General features: G+C 31.2%; 1 protein-coding gene across 1 annotated transcript in view; it reads left to right on the top strand.

Moving 5' to 3' along the window:
* The window catches only part of LOC132920562 (A disintegrin and metalloproteinase with thrombospondin motifs 20-like), an 89,552-nt gene extending 74,836 nt beyond the window's left edge, over positions 1-14,716 (top strand). The window contains exons 14-27 of the mRNA XM_060983045.1: positions 51-571; positions 1,955-2,081; positions 2,177-2,300; positions 2,482-2,689; positions 3,319-3,483; positions 3,546-3,710; positions 4,427-4,669; positions 4,813-5,004; positions 5,112-5,276; positions 5,453-5,647; positions 9,935-10,800; positions 11,988-12,124; positions 12,623-12,825; positions 13,351-14,716. Of these exons, the coding sequence (XP_060839028.1) occupies positions 51-571; positions 1,955-2,081; positions 2,177-2,300; positions 2,482-2,689; positions 3,319-3,483; positions 3,546-3,710; positions 4,427-4,669; positions 4,813-5,004; positions 5,112-5,276; positions 5,453-5,647; positions 9,935-10,800; positions 11,988-12,124; positions 12,623-12,825; positions 13,351-13,440 (3,401 nt within the window). The 3' untranslated portion in view covers positions 13,441-14,716. The remainder of the gene's footprint in view (positions 1-50; positions 572-1,954; positions 2,082-2,176; positions 2,301-2,481; positions 2,690-3,318; positions 3,484-3,545; positions 3,711-4,426; positions 4,670-4,812; positions 5,005-5,111; positions 5,277-5,452; positions 5,648-9,934; positions 10,801-11,987; positions 12,125-12,622; positions 12,826-13,350) is intronic.
* The last annotated feature ends 7,637 nt before the right edge of the window (positions 14,717-22,353 follow it).

The following is a 22,353-nucleotide window of genomic DNA, read 5'->3' as shown; positions in this document are numbered from 1 at the left end:
TTATATTAATATTTGTCGTTTCGCCGGTGTGCGCATATAATATTATATAGACGACGAAGAACGGTGCAGGCTGTTCTGCCGCGTGGCCGCGTCCACCGCGTACTATCAGCTAAAGGAGAAAGTGGTGGACGGTACGCCGTGCGCTCCGGACAAGTACGACATATGCGTGAACGGCATGTGCGAGAAGGCTGGCTGCGACCACGCACTGGGCTCGGACAGCCAGCTGGACCTGTGCGGCGTGTGCGGCGGCAACAACTCCAGTTGTCAGCAGGTGGTCGGCACTCACAACAGCAGCTCGCCGAACGGCTACTCCAAAGTGTTGCGCATCCCGGCCGGGTCGTCCAACCTGGACATCCGGCAGCACGGCCACAACGGGTCCAGCAAGGACGACAATTACCTGGCCCTGGTGGACAGCGCCACCGGCGAGTACGTGCTCAACGGCAACTACGTGCTGAGCACGTTCAACAAGATCATCGTGTACGGCGGCACGGCCATCGAATACAGCGGGTCGGACGCGCCGGTAGAGCGCATCAACTCGTCCAGGCCACTCAACAAGGACGTCACCGTCGAGGTAAAACGTGTACCTACATTATGACATATACGCAATAATAATATTATCCTATCCGCTTCGCACTCCGCATCGTATTTTACACGATGGGTTGTGACGAAATAAATAAATTACAAACTGCAGTTTTTTTTTTTTTTTGGGGGGAGGGGGTGTTGGCACTTGGGCCGCGATTTCTGTGATTTCGTCATATTGAAATTTTTGGTAGTTTTTTTTAATTGAGATCCAATGCGGTTCTGAAGACCTGTAGCACGTAGGTACCTATATTGGTTATTTACGATAGACTCTAATAATGGTAAGCGGTAACTGGTTTAACGTTAATATAATATATGCCTTGAGTAAGATTCGATTCTATACACTCAAATAATAATAATAAAATACTATATTATTCTATAATAGCACTGTGCTATGAATAATATTATCATTATTATCATGCCGGAGAGTGAAATCACCTTTATTTATACGGGGGATCGCCCGATTACGGCTAGACGAGTGGCCTATTCTTTCTTTTATAAAAAAAAAATATGTTTTATCTAGAAACTTGTTGCCGTATTATGTTTTTAAAAAAAATGTATAATATTGTTATATGTTTTTGCGACGGTTAAATCGAGTTTTACATCTGAGACATGATAATAAGAGTCTTATATTTTTAATCAAACAATGCAGGCTTAAATTATTTCAATTTAAACTCTTTATCTACAAAAAATAACACGAGATAACTGTGAAAAAATCATTAAATTCATTTCAACCTAACAATATCCTTAAAATATACACTTTTTAAAGTGAAAAAGTACAATCAAATACGCGCTACCGGTAATAAATGCAATGCAAAATGCAGTAATACTACTTGAAAAATACAGTTAAATATTATTTTAAATTTAATTCAATTTGAATTGACAATAGTGGATAAAACGTAAAAAAAAATATGCATTTTTGAAATGTAAGGATTTATCGGATATAATAATATATTTTTATTCCATAAAAGTTTTTATATTATTACAAAGCGTTGAATATTTTTATATCGTACCAAGAATAAATATTGTGTTAGTATGTTCAAAAACTCGATTATTCTTATAAATTATTTACAAATTCTATTATAAAAAAGTTATAAGAACTATAAGTATTTACAACATGCATAATATGCATTATAAAAAAAAAAAATCGAAATTGTGATTATGGACTTTACGATATTGTCAATCCATGAATCACCGCGAAATCGTATAATTCTTGTCCCAATTGGAGATATTTCATCTTATTAGCATACTTTACAAACGGACTAGCAAAATAATTAAGTCTCGTAGCTATATAGTCATATTATATTCCTTCACCAAAACCAGGAAATCGATGTTAATTTCGTGTCGTTAACGATTGTGTGTTTTGTTTCCTCAGTTGTTGTCGATTGGAAACTCGTACGCTCCGGATATTGTATACCAATACACTGTGATGCGAGACGAACGGGACGTCTACGTGTGGGCATTGACCGATGAATGGGGACAGTGCGATAAGATATGTTCCGGTATGGATGGCGATCACGTGCAATAATAATATGACCTATTGTTTACTTTGCCGACAAATGTTGTGTTTTGCAATAATCGGTTTTTCGTGATTCAGGTGAACAGACGAAGATTTACGTGTGCGTCAGAAAAGAAACCGGCGAAGAAGCCCGAGGTTATTGTAGCGAACACGATGCACCCCGCACGAAAAAGCAACCGTGCAATCTCCACTGTACCATCAAGTACTTAACTATATTTATTTATTTATTTATGTACAACACAATAATGCCAATGCATTTTGTTATTAATTATGTTATTAATTATTATAATATGTGTAGTTGTAACTTGTAAACAGTTGTAGTACAATTGAATCAGCGGTGTACGATTTGTGGATTTTAATACTAAAATATTGTTTTTGTGCAGATGGAAGACAGTAAGTCAGTCTGAATGTTCCGCTCAGTGCGGCCCGGGCACACGGACGCAGAGCGTTGTGTGCGTTCAGGAGTACGATAAACGAGCACCTTCTCAAATATCAGACACTATGTGTTCTCATTTACCAAAACCTGCCAATACTATTCCCTGTGACGGAAAATGTTTGGAATCGAGATGGTCGTTTACAGAATGGACTCCCGTAAGATGAACTCGTTTCATGAGACACGATTATTTTTTTTATACCACTTACAGGTGGTATACATATAGCTCTTTGTTAATTTTCCGTCCTAAACGATTTTTAGCTATTTCTTTCAATTCCTTTTAAGTGCTATAACACCTACATATTTTTATTTTGAACATGTCCATGCATATTCTATTCTCTTGTATTCTCTGAGTGGTCTTAATATTTTTTTTTAAATCGCGATGTCAGTATAATAATAATATTATTTTTAAATAATTTTTCTATACATTAAGTACACGTCTAAGCTCAAACGTTATTAGCATTTCATTTTAGTTTTATCATCTGTTTAGATACTTTTTACTTTTTTTACGCCTTAATTCTATTTTACATAATTACAAATATGCAATCACGCCTATTTATTTCTCAGGCTGGTAAAATACAATCATATGTTTTTATTTCGACTATTACTGGTTTATTATAATATTAATACACCTACCAATTAAAATGTATGATTGTTTCCTTGAACGTTAATTTTAATTTATGTTTTGTATTATTTTCCTCAATAACTTCAACAATAATATTATCATAATAATTTGAGATTAAAATAATTATTCATATAACTACATATTATTATTTTTTATGTCTAGTGTTCAAAGACCTGCGGGTCAGGCGTTCAACACAGGGAAGCACACTGCGTGAATGACAATGGTGAACCGAGAGACGAAACGTCGTGTAATGACAGTGAGAAAATAATTACAAGAGTGTGTGGAACAGATAAGTGTCCCCAGTGGTCCGCCGGAGAATGGTCATCGGTAAGGGTTGATATAAAATAATTATATTTTTTAGTTTATTCAACGTATGTTTTTCACTTTAGTGCTCGGTGACTTGTGGTGAAGGACAAATTGAGCGTTCCGTATGGTGCCGTATGGACAATGGTAGAGTGTTAGCTTCAGAATATTGTGGTTCAAATATTCCAGCCACTAAAGAAACGTGTTCTATGAAACCATGTCCAGCTTGGACAACTGGTCTTTGGTCACAGGTAAACAATATTTTTAAAATTCTATATTTCATCGTGTTTAATTTTAGATTCACAATAATAGCTGAAAGTTTACTAAATATATAAGTTAATCTACTAATAATACAATAAAATAATAAAACAATTTACTTTTGTATAAATAAAACGTATAATTGAAAAATCAATATTAGTCATATTTATTTAAAATTATTGTAAAATAAAAATTAATTTCTTTAATTTTGAAATGGTCGAAAAAATGAGTAAAATTTACTACACATTACAATACATTTTAATGTTAACTACACACTGTTTTAATTTTCAACACAAATTTTGTTACTTTTAAGTATACGTTAAAATTAATCTTTTTAAAAAATGTACTGCCAAATAAAACGAACTGCTGAAAAATAAATAGTTTATAACAAGTAAAACACATATGAAATCTTTTCAGTCCGCAACACGTACAAAGTGCCACTTGGTATTCATATTTTAAATTAAACAGCATATGTTTTACATTTGTTTAACCAAACACCGAATTTTAAGTAATATTTTATTTATACAAAAATTAATTATTAATATTTATCTTAATGTTTAATAAATATTTTATAAATGTCGGTAAAAGAGGAGTATTTATGTATTTTAAACTTGTCATCAGATACGGTTTTTTCTATAAATTATTTGTATCAAATAAATTATATATACTAAATAATAAACATCATGACATATTGTAATTTTTTTTTCAGTGTTCTGTTACATGTGGCATTGGAATAGTGAGACGTATGGTGCGATGTAATGTACCAGATGAATCTGCATGTGCACTGATCGCGAAACCACTCGAAGAAGAAAAATGCATTTTACACCCATGCCCAGCAAGTGTAGACGATGAGATATATGAAAATGAAATTCTGAGTAATGGCGGTGCACATGACACAAAATTTATACAGAGCAACAAGTTCTATACATGGCGAACAGACCACTGGTCAAGTGTAAGTTACCATAAACTAACAGTGATCTGATCAATTTTTTTCATTATAAAATTATAATTATTTACCATTGACGACATTAACACAACGATATAAGAATAATAATATGTGGATTTTATTACGTTATATGTTTATTTAACTCTTAGTGTTCAGCTTCATGTGGCAACGGTTATAGAAGACGAACTATTGACTGCATAAATACGATCAGCGCCAAGCCAGTTTCGTGGAACCTTTGTAAAGCAAAGAACCAGCCGAAACGCGTCGAATTGTGCATCGCTCCGATGTGTGTTACCTGGCGGGCCGACGAATGGAAAGAATGTTCGGCTGAATGTGGAAAAGTATATATAATAATAAATAAATGTTTTTTTTTTATAATCTATAAGAGCGTGAATAAATAAGATATCCGCGTGTCATGTTATATTCAAACTCAAAACGTAATTTTTAGGGTTTTGAGGAGCGAGAAGTGACTTGTGTGTCCTCGGTCAGTGGTAAACTCGTGGACGAAACCCACTGCGTAGTGCATAAAGAAAAACCGGAAGCCCGAAGGTTGTGCGAGAGCCATAAAAGCTGTAAGCCGATGTCAACGTGGAGAACTGGACCGTGGGGAGAAGTAAGCATACTTGTCGATTATCTACGACTGAATGTATAAAAACATTTAAGTCCAATAATCATACACTACAAAATATACTTATGCCTACTATATATTCTATATGTACCTACTGTATATTTTCTTTCCTGAACGTTTGTTTGAACAAGCCTAATACTTACACAATGCTAATATTCCAGTGCTCGGAAGTGTGCGGAGGAGGCATAAAAGAAAGGAAAGTGGTATGTCAACCGTTTGACGGAACAAGAGAACTATTTGACGAAGAAATGTGCGTGGATCCTAAACCGTCATCTTCAATTCCGTGTAACGAACATCCGTGTAAAGGTCAACCATCATACGTTACAATAGCCTGGAACTTCGGGGAGTGGTCAAAGGTAAAAATTATTTGAATTATTTACGTTTAACTAATCATATATTATGATGATGATTATTTAAACATTTTCAATTGTATACTATATTAAAACGATATTATAAAATATAAGCATATTATTTTTTTTTTGTAAAGATACAAAAGTCGGCTTTTCTTAATTTATTTCTAAATAGATATTTAAGTAGATTTGATGCATTAAATAAACTAAAATAATTAAGCTCAAGTATAGGTAAATCGTACATCGGGGGTTTTTTTTTAGAGGAAATGGGTAGATTATATTTTTCAATAACCTGATAACTGCTAAGTGATATTTTTCATAAAACTAAAAATTTAGACATAGTAAACAATTTTCTTTTTCGTTGTTTAGTTTTTTTGTATTATATTTGGATGTGTTATTTTTTATGTTTAATAACGTATAAAAATCTCATTATACATCTGTGAACGTTTTGATTAAGTTTTAATAATACTATGGATCTATCCTATTATAATTTTCAAGGTTACTTAGTAGATCAGAAATTTACAGTGAAGATGATGTTCTATCGATTTTCAATTTCAATAAACTTATTACACTTAATTACCCATTTTTATGATTTTCATATTTATTTCACGTATGTACATAATTTTTATAATATTTAATCAATTTTAATATTTTTTTTTAAATTTTGTATCAAGGCATTACGCTTATAACCTACGCATACGCGTATGATGAATTACACTTCTTATAATTATATTCTAATAAATTCAAAATAATTTTGAAAATATGGTAATTTTTATATTCCTAGACTGTTAAAAATAATACATACAAAATATCAGTAAGACAGAATATGGCACGTTTATAATAAGCGATAAAAAATTATGGTTGACATAATATTATCTTTACCTGGTATTTTGCTATACTCTATTAATAATTAATAAATCGTTCTACGTGCTCAAATGTAGTTTGCCTAATTGTACACTATATAGCTTCGATATATTCTATGTACTTATTTGCGATTGTTTTTGGTCAATATTTTACAATTCTTTCAATTACTTTAATATGAACCTGCCAGTTACATGCCTTAATTATAATATTAGAATAGGCAAGCAAACAAAATAATGAAAACATTGTATATTTAAGGGTATATATAACTGATCATGTTTATAATGAAAATAATAATTTATTTTTTGTCATTCCCAGAAATAAAATCAATTATTTAACATTATTCAAAATAATATAAAAAACCTAAACATACATATAAATAGTATAGCTATTTAACTCATTAAAATAACAAGTTTTTTAAATTTAAAATCGAAATATATTTTAACAAAATAACGCTAAATTAAAGAAATTATCTTAATATTTATCCAGAAATTGCATATACAAATATATTATGTATATGAATGTATATTTGAGGTAGTGCATTATATAGGTACTTGCACGCGTAATAAATATTGTTCTAAACTAAAAACGGAAACGTCATAAAATACATTTATATGCAATAATACTTAAAATATGCTAAATTATTCAAAGTGAAATGAAAACATTTAAAATAGCATTATAACATGGTAATGAATTTGTATCTTGTTTGTTATATGTGTCTCCGATGAAATTGATCGAGAAGTACTTAATAAAAACATGCATATACCCAGTTACTTAATTTCACTGCAGAAGGGAAAGGATTGATATAAATAGTCAACCTATTACAAATCAAGTCACAAACCGAAAATAATTTTAAATGCAGTTGAGCATAATTTGTGTAATAAATCAAAAAAAGTTTATTGAAAATCAATTTTCATGTTTTTAACATTGTGTTATGATTCTGTCATCGAACAATGATTTCCAGATAATTAATTTTTCCAAGTTTCTAACGCTGCAGTTGACTACTAATAAAAAAGAAATTAAAGGCATTATAATAAATATAATTTCAAATAGTAGGCATGTTATAGGTATATCTTCTTAACTAGTTATTAAATATATATAAAAAGTACAGTACTGACAAGTATTATTCAGTGGATCAGGAAATCGGTAGGTTATGATACATTATATAATATGTATCACATATTGAAATATTACAGATTACAAACAGTTGACATTTTATTACGAATTTTTCGATTGGTATACTAGCCAATATGAAAACAGAAATGAATTATAACAATAATAACGAATTTATAGTCAATCAAATTTTTACAAGGTCGTGTACCCACTGACTGATTTAAAGTTCTAAGCCCACTACATAGGAACCCCGTCATAGTATTAATCAAAAATGAATTCATAAAATATATTTCAATAAGAGCAGTGGGTATTCTTAGCTCTTGCCTAAAAAATAACAAACTACAATCGCAGCACTTGACAAATTAGTCGACTACATATTTTAAGGACACTGCGATACAAAACGTTTCGAAATTTTTGATTCAGATTCAACTTGAACTAACAGCTTTAAACGCTTATTAGGTACATATTATATAAATATTAAAAATATATCAATATATCAATATATTATATTATAGTCGTTTGCATTATAAGCCGTAAAGTCTCGTGGTCTCAATTATAATTAGGTAGGGTTATGAAAAGAACTTGATACTAAATTATCAAAATATATTGCGGTAAAGTATTAATATAATATAATATTCTAGTTCTGTCTTGAATTTTTCTAAGACAAATATTACTGTTTTCATGTAATTTAAGTAGTTATTATGGTGATAAAATGAATGAATGGCCCAAATAAAACACATTATTTAGGTATAATAGTAGCTAGTTAGGTGCACGTACCTATGTTATGGTTTTTTCATCATTCATAAATACATAGAATAGTGCAATTTTTTTTCTTTTTAATGCGTTTAATTTGCATTTTAGTTTCTTTTTATGACGAATGAAATAAATAATACCTATAAATATTAAAAAAAAAATTTTCACCCATGCATTTTTGATAGATAAATATTAGTTTTGTTTCCACAAATGTTAATAATATAACAATATCATCAAACGATTGTGTTATTCTTAAAATAGATCATACATTTCATAAAAAGTTGAACAATTTCAAAAAATATAAAAAATATTAATCTTTAGAAAGGAGTCAGCATAAGAGTATTTTGATTTCAAATTAATTAAAAAAAATATATATATATATATTCAATAAATAAAATAGGTTACCAAATATTGATAGGTACCAGTGGATCTGATAAAGTTACATTACTTGTCAAAATATTTAAGAATTATCTGTCATCATAGTTATAATAATTATTAAATCTTAATAGAAATTCTATTAATATTGTAATTTATATAAATGCCAAGAGCTTAAAAATTTAATTATGATCTATCCAAATTAAATTAATAGTGCCAGAACATTACGACAAAAAAAAAAGGTGCAGGCCAAGTTGTCATATTCGGTAGAAACGTGGGACCCAACTAACTATATAATATTATAATCGTTGGCGACACGTTGTCGCATTACGTCATGTCATATCATCATTATTCGGATAAGGTCGAATTGCACTTATTTCTGTCGAATTGCACTCTGGTTCAAAAAAGGTAATGTTCGAATTGCACTCGTTCCGATCATTACAATATAAAACCTATTATAAGAATAATTTATATTTTTAATAGCTAAAATCTATTTATTTATTAAAATAATATTAATAAAATCTACAATTTAAAATAATAATGTAAAGGAAAGATCACTATGTGAGCGTATTAAATTCTCGGTTTAATCATTATTATTTATTTATATTTAATACGACGCAATAAATTATAATTCCATATTATACAATTTAAAAACAGTTTAGTAACTTATATAGTTTTTTAATTTCGTTATAAATTAAATTTATACTATGTTATAGTAGGTAATTAGCTTAATATCAACAACTGCAGGTTATAACTATAACGAACGGATACAACGGGTATATATTAATATCGTGGTGTTTACACTTGTGTTTAGATACCCAAAACGATTTCTTCTTTAGCAAAATGTCTAACTTTTACAATTCAAACATTACACGCAGTTAGTAACTACCGTTTAATAACAGTTGTATTATAAAAATATATGTATTCACGTCGATTTCGAAATCAGTGACGCTCCGCAATAAACGATCGGTTCGAGAGTGCAATTCATTCGATCGTCACCGGTTTTTAACTCGAGTGTAATTCGAACACTTCGGTTTAGCTAATACAATAACGGGAGAGTGCATTTAGACGGTTCTACGTTATCCGTGTACGCTATTTCTTTCTTTATTTCTTTTTTTTTTTTTAATAAAACACCTATAGTACCTAATTAACGTTTGTGTACCTGATTGTTTGTTGGCGCCGCCCGTACAGTGCAACGTCACGTGCGGCAAGGGACACCAACATCGGCAGGTGCAGTGCCAGAACAACGACGGTTCCATACTGGCGGCCGCGCAGTGCGACGGCCTGGAAAAACCTGCGGCCGTGCAACCGTGCCGGACGTTCGTGCCGTGCGCCAAACCGACGACTGCGGCCGCGGTCAGCACGACGACGGCGGCCGTCCCGACGACGACGACGACGATAGCGGCCACCGCGGCGACGGCGTACAGATGGAAAACGTCGCAGTGGTCGGCCTGTTCGGTGACGTGCGGCCCGGGCACGCAGAACAGGCGGGTGAGCTGCCGGCGCCACCACCACGGCGCCGATCCGCAGGGCAGAGACACGGCGGCCGACGACCGGCGGTGCGAGGCGGCCGTGGGCCGACCGCCGGCCGCGCAGAGGCCGTGCGCGCAACAGCGGCCGTGCGTCTCGGCGACGTCGGTGGCGGCCACCGCGGCGGCCACGACCGCGGTCGACGATTACGGCTGGCTGCCGGACGAGTGGCGCGAGTGTTCGCACACGTGCGGCAAGAAGGGCCGGCAGACGAGGCGGGTGTTCTGCTTCCACAGGGCGGCCGCCAAGAAGGTGCGCCGCAAGCACTGCGACTGGGCCGCCCGTCCGCCCAGGAAGCGCAAGTGCAACCAGCGCCGGTGCGCCGGTCACGCGTCCTGCGCCGACGTCCTGCAGAAACAGTCGCTGCATGCCAAGGCCGCCGCCGTCCTCGAGGACAAGGAGTACGTGATCAACGTTCTCGGGCGCAACGTGTCCGTCTACTGTCACGGCATGCGGTCCGGCAATCCCGTCGAGTATCTGACCTTGTCCAAGGACACCGAAAACTATTCCGAGATCTACGAACAGAGGTAAACAATTTCGACTGTCGAAACGCGCGTCGCGCTTGTTTTATACTGGTCGGTATGATATAGGTATAGCTATAACGTCTGTGCTCGGACAGCTGTGATATCGCAAGTACTATCTATTGCTGATAAGATAATACCCGATCATGATAATACTATTATAATGACATTGCATGCACCCGTTACCGTTTCTCCGTTTTCTATCGGTCTCAGAATACTAAGTAGGTTTTCGATCGATTTATGTGAACCAAACTGCAGTGAATACATTTATAATATCTCCAGTGTTTTAAATACCGTGTAAAAGTCTAGAGGTAACGATTAGTTTATTAAAATTGATCAAAACGCGATTATTGACTAGATGAAAGTGCAAACTTTTACCGTAATGGCTATTTAGGTAATAATTGTTGATTTATAGTAGTAATATATGAAATACTACACTGCATATAAAACGTACCATTCACGAGTTGACACTACTCTACACCAGTCGATAACTGAAATTCTAAACCGCGAGGTCTTAATAAATAATAATTTCTTAATAATTTAACGTAACTTAATGTTATGCTGTTTTAAATAATACTATTTGTAAATACATTTTTATCTCACATATTTTCATCTTTGAAAACACATATAACGCACGTGTTGTTTCAATTTTGTTTTTTTTGAAAATTGATAAAAAAAAAATGATCTACAGCAATTATCGCGGAAATAAAAAACCGGAAAAATAGACTTCAACACTATTTAAATATATTTTCAAATCTATGGCCTATAAGCAATTCAATATTAGGTAAATTTTTCTGAGTAACGCGTACTGTCTATGCTATGCTTATTTCACAGAAGTCACAATATAGTAACTGTTAAAATAGAACCAACAGTCAACACTATAGCTAACTCATCCGCTTTACAATCAAACTGCCCGTCCCCGATTTGTGTTTACACGTTTTCCGTTTGCGTTTATATTTATGTAAACACGCGTTCAACCGTATTATCTATATAGCATATTCAATTTCAACAAATGTATTATATTGACGCCACCGCAGAGAAGATTTAGAGTAAACTCGCGCTTCGGCTTTACATACGCGTATAATAATAATAATATTATACCTATTATGTTGTGGTAACTTAAAAACACAAACGTTTATCGGTCCAATTTTTTTTGAACATGAGTTTTGACTTCCGATTGTATATGTTTACAGACTCAAAGAACCGAGCACGTGTCCGTTCAACGGCGAACGCCGTCCAAACTGTCCGTGTGACAACGTGCCTGTGCCGTCGTCCGGACTGACAGTGTTCACAAAGATCCGTTTAAACATCACTTCGTTAAGAGTCGATTGTAAGTGGTCTACGTACACGTCGTGCACATACGCACTATTATTGTAATATTATCATAGTATATGATAAATGATAATCATATACATAACAGTTTAACATCCAATCTGCATAAATTAGATATTTGGCGTGGAACAATACTCAAACTTTCAACATTGCTCCGTTTTCATATTTGAAATCGTTATATAATAATTCGCGATCAAAAACCATTTAAAAACAAAAAAATATTATTTTTCCGGAGTAATACTGTTTTGTTTCACCGGGAAAATATTTAGTAATTTTTAAGTTACACCCCTTTTGTGTACATTATTATTAATTTAGATTACGTATATGATTTTTTTGACTGTATACTTGACATTTTAATAATATTATGACATAGACACGCATTGTTCCGCGCCCCTTTATGTACCTATTATTATACGTATAGGTACAACAATACAAAGTTATATTATCATTTATCTGCATCGGCGGTGTTTATTAAATTTTCGTTGGAAATTTACAGCAAAAGATTATACATTCTCCAAACAAATCAAAGGAAAACCCGTACCATTCGGCGAGGCTGGTGATTGTTATAGTAACTCGAAGAGGGGTTGTCCGCAGGGCAGGTTTAGCATCGACTTGTCGGGCACTGGCATGAGAATATCGCATGATACCACTTGGGTGGGCAAAGGGTCGAACACGTCATTTTGGGTGAACAAGATAGAGGTAAGGGATACTATATTATTATATAATTATTATTATATTTTGTCCTTATCGTGGTGTAAATCTTTTTATTTTTTTTTTTAATTTACAAAATTCTTCCAAGCAATCGTCATAAATACAGTGCGGATGACATTGCTCTCCGTATTTCTAAAATTTTCCCCCCACCAAACGTCACTTGTAATCCCACTTTGGATCTATTATTATAATAACAATGTTCATAGTATAGGTACGACCGAAGACCACGCACATATAACAAGTTGACGTGTTCTGTCGTCATTATGTTTTCACCAAAAAAAAAAAAAAATAATAATAATAAACTACACCGAGACAATCGACATTTTCAGTGTTTTCAACCGTGGTGGGACACCCAGTGTGTTAATAATAATTATTACGCTCGCTATTTATATTGTTTATTGTTCGTTTTTTTAAATTATGTTTTCCTAGGTTTTTTTTTATTTCAATCCTTTTCCCGTCCGGTCACGTCCTAAACGGTTTAAAAATAACATTAATTCTTACAAATATTTACAGGATAACACGAAAATAGCCGGCAGATGCGGTGGTTACTGCGGTACGTGTGTGCCGACTCAAGGGTTAATATTGGACGTGGTAACACCATAACAACACAATAATAATATATATTATTGTTTATGAAATTAAATTAAATTAATTTAATATTATATTATGCGGCCAAAAGCGATCACGGTTGTACGTGGCGATCATCGAACACAGTATTATTATTATTATCACTATTATATTATATTATTACGCATACCTATTATAATAATGTAATATTAATAATATGTCTGACGGAGAATACTCTGATTACACGTACGGCGTTCACGATATTATTATTATTTATTATTATTATTGTCATGATTATTACTATTATAGTTTTATGACATCGATTACCAAAACGGTCTGGAAAAGTGGAGACACATTTCGGACCGAAAAAGTAGGGCCATAAAACTAGGGTATATTATTTTTTATTTACACAGTTCGTTTTTATTTTTTCATCATTACCAGCAAAGACTACGGCGTGCCATTTATATCCATTAATATTATTTTTATTTTTATTATTACCACCTATTAACTATACTAATAGTGGATAATCGCGTTTTTATAATTCACAATTCCGATATATTTTTTTTAAGTTAAACAATAATTATTGTAGAAGTTTTTTAATCGGTCTGTTATTTACGCAATTATACAAAATCGATTGCTGCTTCAAACGATCGGAATGCTTTTTCCGTTTTAACACGACTTTTTTTCAAGTCAATCAAATCTGATTGCACATGATTTCTAAAAACTATATAGACCGTGTACATATTTATCCACGCAATACCGTTTTTTAAAACAATATAGGTAATATAGTATAAGAATTTAAAATATAATTGTAGATTAAGATAAATTTGTCCCTAATAACTATAATTATTAAGTGTATTAACTAAGTACCTAACTATAGTTTTGACGAGTTTCAATTGCATATTATTAAGTCATTTAAAGTCGGTCTATGTGTGTTCAATTTAATTTAATTTTTGTACATTTTCCATGTTATTAAAATATAGTATGTGTGCATTTGCCTATACCACAATAAAAAAGGCATATTATTTGTAATAATTATAAATGGTCAGTATTAAGAACGATATTTTAATCTGATACGAACAAAGACTTCCTTTTTATTTTATTTATTATTTTTTTTTATTTTTACTATTTTTATTTTTTTTTTTTTGTTGATCTCTAGTCATAACATTTTCGTGGTGTAAACCACATTAACATAATATATACATTATACATAGGTACATACATAGATATAATTATTTAAATTTATAGCTAAATTTTATACGTTTCCTTATACATAATTGATTTTATAATATAATGTATTTATCGTGCAAAATGTTGTTTTACCTTTCATGTGTCCTTTTACAGGTTGAACAATAAATAGCTAGGTAGTGCTGAAACTTGAAACAAAACCAAACTACATCAGTATGAAATATTAAACACACTAATATATACAATACAATAATTCTGTAATTACAATATGAAATGAGTATTAAAAATTAACTACTTGTATAATATTATTATGAACTGGTTTGATTGTATGTATATTTGGTTTATCTTACAAGATTAAACATAGAACACCTCCTTAGTTATTGCTTGGTGCTAACTTAGATTTTAATACAAACATTATTAATGATTCATGTAAAATATGAACATAATTTATTTTTATTTACTCATATAAATATTATTTACCTTATAGGTAACCTAGGAGTGACCAACTTGGCTCACGTTTTATTTACAAAAACTAATATGTGGTTATTATTTATATTTTTTTTATTTTTTAATATAAGTATATAAATATATAATAATTAATAAAATATAAAAATCAAAATGTAATTATAAATAGTATGACACTTGATGTCATTGTATTTATCCACGTGGTTTGTGAACATATTTATTTTGATAACCCTGATATAACTGGTTATTTTTTCATAAAAAAAAAATAATTTGTGAATTGATGCAATAAATATTGAGATTTTATAAACGCAAAATTAATCGGATTCAGCCCTCTAAAAAACAATAATAAATACAAAAATTATATAATAATGAAACATACAGGTTACATATTTTTAAATCTCGTGTATAAAATTTCTACACACACTTTAAAAAAAGTTAAGATATACGTATGCATTTATACTTTTTTCATGGTGTATATGTTAATGCAACAAATGATAAACGTGAATATATATATATATATATATAGTATAAACATTATCATATGCCCTCCAAATTACCACTGCATTTAACGCATACGTATCTATAAATGTGGATAAAATGTAATTTATTTTAAATTCAAAACGGATCGATGAATATTATATTGGTTGTACAATGATGTATGTTTTTCATTTTTTCTACTTATTATTAGATTTAAAGACACCTTTTATAATAAAAAATTTGATAGGGATTTCGGAAAAAAAAAATAAATCTAGTTTGTACTTCGGGGGAAAAGAGAAGTCAAAAGTAAAAAATGTCAAGCGCTTTTCATAATAATTGAAAATTATGAAAAAACAAAACAAACTAAATATAAGCATTTATAAATAATTGTAATATTATTATGGAAATAATTGTTTAGTTACTTTTGTGACCAAAAAGTTATAACATCTTCGCCCAGAATAGCTTTTCATCAAATACGATGGTTTATCATTGAGTTATTCAAATATAACACATTTTTTTAGTAACCTACTCAATTACGAAGTAGGTATACACTCGAAACCTAATGCAGCAGAACGGTTTCCTACTATATAGCTTTTTTTTTCTATTAGATATGAAATAAAAAATAATAAGATACATATATTGATATTATAATAATAGATTACCTATTTCATTTAGGCAGGCGGAATAAAATATAACAATATTTGTATAGAGATTGTGATGGTTTGGCTGGATAAGAAGATGTTTAGACTTTAAAGGATTATCCTCGTGATCACTTTTGTGTATGATAGTAGCAGAAGCAAATTAATGAGTAATATAAACACGATGCTATTTAATTATTGTTTTTCATTTGTTAATCTAATATTTTATAATTGTGTACAAAAATGTTTGATGAGGAAAAAAATATACATTTTCAAACGGTAAGTGAATATTGTGGAAAATGTCATGTATATTTCACTCATTAACGGTAGACTGTTTCTTCAAGTAGAACATTGTCAAACTATACGGAAGTATTTAATTGTTGTCTGTTGAGTCTTATGCATAAATTAGTATGACGTGTTACACATAATACATATTACTATAAAATATATGTTTAGAATGAAACTAAAATATATGAACAAACAACATACGTAGTTTGTGTTGCTTATAGTATTATTTATTCGGGGAACTTGAGCACAATTAATTCCAATAAAGATACTAGATATTATTATCTTCATTGATTTTACCGTTATTGACTTCAATTAAAATGTTTATTTTGTCGTTTATTAAAAGTAAAATACAAATGTTGCACTTGAGTAGGTATAATATTATATTGAACAAATGTATTATAATTAATAATTACACGGGATCAAGTGAAGTAAAATGTACAGTGTTTTTGATGATGCGCCATTTGATGAGCATTTGAAGTGGGTATTTACAATAACAATACAACAATACACTGTTTGATGCCGCATTAAATACGCTCAACCGACTTTTACGCTTTAATTATTAATTTATTCAAATTATGATGTAAACATTTTTTTTAAGTATGTATACCTATAGGTATATGCTTTATTTTTGCTATTTAAATGTATTTGTATTTCCTGTACACAGTATATTTTTCTAAACGTTTTGAGATATAAATGTCAATAAAAATTATTTAATTTTTCAAAATTCTTAAAAATGTTTATCTGAGACTCCACAGAAGTTGTTCTAAAATGTGTATTAAATTACTTAAAATAAATAGGTATACATTTTTTTTATACACGTCAAAATCAGAATTAGTATTTTGTAGTAAAAGTATCATAAAATCTTAAATTTTTATAGTTTATAGTTTATGTTAATTGGTTCATATTGAAATTAAAATATATAAAAAATATATAGTTACAGTTATTTTTTATAAATATTTGAAGTTCAAATTTGGACGAAATTACATATTTCAATGATGAATAACCATGTTTATTATTTTGATATAATTCAAAAGCATTTAAAAAATATGTAGATTAATTTTAAGGTATTATCTATTATTCTATAATCTATAATAATATGAATCTATTCATCACACTTTTATGTGGTAAGGTCGTGGTATGCACTCAGACGTTATTAACAAATACAAATTATATAACAATTATAACATGGTGTAAATAAATAATTATGTGATTAAATACTAATAATATAATAAATGCAATGTTTTCGGCAAAAATTAAATCAACTTACCTGAATACTTATAGTAAAATAAATTAAAAACTTTAATATTTATACTAAAAAACATATTATCGTAAAATATACTTTGCGATATAAGCTAATAGGCCATCTCCACTCAGTATAGTTTTTCGTATACAATGTCATTGAATTCAAATTTAACACATCTATTACATTAACCCACTCAACACCTAATAAACAGCAGTGCAGTAACCACTTGCCTACCTTCTTTAAATTGAAATATGCAAATTATACATTTTTTTTTTTTGTGTACAGCAGTATAATCATATTTTTTTTATTAGCTGTTCAATTTGTACGCGCAGTCTTGACAAAAGTTATGTCACTGCGCCGTCGCTTATTAACGATAATTAATTCTGTGAAATTTTATTCTATAATACATTTTAGCACCATTTCGAATTGGAAGATTCTTAACCAGTTATTGCAGCTCATTTCCTACAGATTCTGTTTTGGTTGCAGCTTCAAAAGTTAACATATGGAGCAAATCGTGGTGGGATAGTACGGTTTATGGCACAGTAAGGAGAGATTGTGATTAGACAAATGGTTTTACCGGAGTGTTTGGATATTTGTTTACATTAGGTCTTTGGCACAGACCCATAATTGGATGTCATATATCTATATTATGGGCTCGAGGAGTAGCGTGTAAATATTAAACACGGCGAGCTTAGACTATTTGTTTACAACACATATTATACGGAGTAACAGTTTTTTGTTGTTTTATAGGTACAACTATTTTTTCTTGTAAATGTAGAGTTCAGGTAAGACATGTATTGTCAATGTCAAATGTCATTTCGAGATTGTTATTTAATTATTTAAATTTATTTTTAATTATATTATTTTTTATTTTATGGATTGTGTTTATATAACCGAAGGTTGCGTACGATCGCATATAACATGTGCATATTTAGTTTAATTATTTTCGATGCACCGTGTTGATATTCGAGTTTTACAAACCTATATAATATATTATTATTATTATAGTCTGTATGCGCGTTGTAAAGTGGGCAAGTATAAGACTTCGATATATTCTAAATAATTGCCTCAGAGGCGTTCCAATACGAGGGGTGACTCCAAAAACAACCTTTGCCGAACATATACACATCATAGGTGATTGATATGCGTTTTACCCCGACGCGCCACTTTTGCACATAGTAGGTAATCCTTGAGAAACGAGCGACGCGTCTCGTCTGACGTAAAGTGATGAGGCTGGCGAATATATTCGCGTGTCTATACTTATACTTACTACCTACACGCAAATAACGAACCATACCGGAATGTCGTCACGTTGTACAATATTTTACGGACTCGCGAGCGGCGACTATAAAACGGTTTGAAGATGTCAAGTATCCGACGGCGTTATAAACGACGAGAAAACCGTCAGGGCCAAGCCAACGTATTTTTTCGTCTTTAAGACCTTTTTTAACGGAAGGTATCTCGCAGTTGTCCGCTGGTTTTTAACGAAAACTATATCGATATGACGGCAGTTTAAAATTTCTCACCTCAACCTGCACAATGTCCCGCTCCGGTCAGCCGGCTATATAATAATAGAATACTAACGTGTGGTCGCCGTCCTTTTTATCCTGCGTTCGTTGCGTGTTGTTTTGTTTTCGACCAATCGCTTGCGTCCGCTTTCGTTTTAAATCATCGTACTGCAGTACGCGTATTATGCAAATATACAAAGTGCCTATACCATTATATTCTTTGGGATCTCGATAAAATAGTTTAAAAAAAATGTCACACCTGCACAGTATAAATGCAGTGACATCTGTTGTATCGATAACAATACTCTTCCATTATAGGTACTCGCTTAATATTATAATGTATGTAAAATACTAAAATATAACGTTTTCGATGTTATAATATTATTGTTATCGTTACCGCGAAAAGACAATGACTATTACCAATGTCAACATCCAGAACTTGTATAATATATTAGGTAGGTACCTATTATTGACTATTGTACATTTGCACCAACGTGTGGTTTATCATAGGTATGAGTCAGTTGTATCTGTGTTTTCTTGTTATACGATTGTTATTATTGATCGTTAACTGTTTGCACCTGAAGTTTTTGGTAAACCAATAACAATAACTTTATTAATAAACGATAGCTCGAATCTCTGTACCCGAAACCCTATAGGTTTACTCGGGTTTTGGAATTTCGGATTGGCGATATTGATTGGCGAGGTAATAATTCTACTTCGTTCAAAAATGGTGGGCTAAATGTTCGATTAATAGGTATGCCCTATGCATTTAGCATTTTGGTAACTATGTATATGGTTAAAATTGCAATACTTTTGTATGTTGAAATTGTATTGATTGGTCGGATAGGTGAGTTGGCTTTTCCCTACTGCTTTCGAGATAGTTTGGGCAATATTGCATGCTATCATATTAGAAATTATATATTATATATAGGTATATTACACGTCTTGTATAAATTAGTAGTTAAATTTATGGTTTAGATGTGAACCGTTGTTTTGGGTCACTAGAGGTAACGACTTAATATAGATATCAGATGAACATAATGATATATTATAAAGAACTTAACAATAGAAATGTGATGAAAAATATTTAATAAATAGTGAAATAATAATAATAATTATTAATTACAGTAATACGTCATTATTATACGTTATAATAATACGAATGAAATTAAATCGTTTATTCAGTTTATTGTATTCTTTTGCGCCATCTATAAACGCGATATTTAACTAAAAAATGTGTTTCTCCATAATCAATGATGTTTTTGTTATAACACGAAAATTATTAATATAAATCACCACTAGATGGCGTTATAAATTTATCACAAAAATATGCATACAATGAATACTAGTAAATTTAATTATTATATTATTGTTTTAATTGTTTTATTTTGATTAAACTAAGCTACCTCGTTCACGCTCGGGAAATGTGAGTGTGATATCAACGAAAACGTATTGGGGTTAATGTGTGTAGCAATCAGTAGTCAGTACTCGATTTGAAAAATAATTTAAGACCGGATATGCTATTGAACATAAAAAAAAAAAAATATGTTAAAAATGTTAAATTAAATGTTTAATAGTAATAATAAAATAATAATTAATTAATTAATTATCAATAAATATTTTTGCTGTATCTCATGGACCGATACCAACTTCAGCCAAAACAACACAGACGATTTCTGCCAAAAATTAAAAACCTTCGATTTCTGTTTCCGCCAAAGGACGTTACCGCCAAAATAAGTTTGAAAACCAACGACGTGTTATGCAATATATTGTGTACAAACCACCGAGCATGAAATAATATATTTAACTCGTATCCGTTTGATACATAGTAAATAAATAATATCAGACTGTATTCATCGTCTTTGTTCTGAAAATGTTGAAATTATTTTTGGTGCGAAATTTATTTTGAAGCTCTTTTACTTTGGTCGGTAATTTTGTCATAATATTTTGATTCGAAAAAAAGTTTTTTAATATATTATTTTTTCCCCAAATACAAACTTTAAGTGGTAGTTATTTATGAATATTGTTTTAAGCTATGCTGCAAAGGCGTCATAAAAATAATTTATCATTTGTTTTACTTCAATATCATTAATTTATGATAAATAATTCATAATATTACACCATTATCTTGCACTCAGACGATCAGCAAGATGAATACGCACGGTAAAAAAAACTCGGATCCTGTACACATTTTTTCATTGTCATCAGCTATATAATATTAATATTATGTCAATTGAAATACTTTTTAGTTAATTTTTGTTTATCGTGGGTTTTTGTTCCTCGATGACAAATAATAATAACATTAATCACGTTACCTACGTGTTTTCCTTCATTATCATTATTTATTGCGATTGATAACTATAATAAAATATGTGATAAAACATTATGACTGTGTGGTTGACATGAACTATTATATTAATATCGATGTCATGACATAACAGTCCGTATACCTAACATGGTTATAGTAACATAAATTATGCACAGGCAGGTCGGCGACCGCTGTCGTCGTGTAACATCGCGTAGAGATCAGTCCGGTGGCGCCTAATTTTATATTATATATTTTTATATATTATGTGTAGCAATTTAATAAATTGAGGATACCCCTCACCCCTCTGCTACGAAATGTATTTATTTTAATGATTTTTTTGTTGTTGTGAATTTTATGATAAATAGCTCGAAGGGGTTGGAATGTCTGCAGTGTAACTGAAATCATAACGGAAATAGTATTAAATCTTATGCAAATAATATCTATTTATTACATAGTCGCACTTTATTTTCATATACCATAGACTTGGATTATTAAAATAAAGTGTACAAGAATTTTTTTTTAGTACTTTCATCAAATAGTAATTTAATATTTCCAATAAAATAATTATATTTACATAATAATAAACCGCCGTGTTTCGTATAACAAAATCTCTGTAATATTGTTCCAACCTGCGGGTGTACTATAATATAATACAGCTTGGCACAGATATTATATTTTATTTTTATGCTATCGCAGTATCGCGATTCGTAGGTATACCTATTATACAAATATACTGTATAATGATATATAACGCATATTATTATTATACTCTTCATAATAATACAGTTTATTATAATATATATTATATATGCACATAAGCTTTTAAACATTTAT

Source organism: Rhopalosiphum padi, chromosome 2 (assembly GCF_020882245.1).
Source record: "Rhopalosiphum padi isolate XX-2018 chromosome 2, ASM2088224v1, whole genome shotgun sequence".
Taxonomy (NCBI): domain Eukaryota; kingdom Metazoa; phylum Arthropoda; class Insecta; order Hemiptera; family Aphididae; genus Rhopalosiphum; species Rhopalosiphum padi.
Note: the sequence above shows the minus strand (reverse complement) of the source record. Positions and strands in the feature narration are given on the sequence as shown.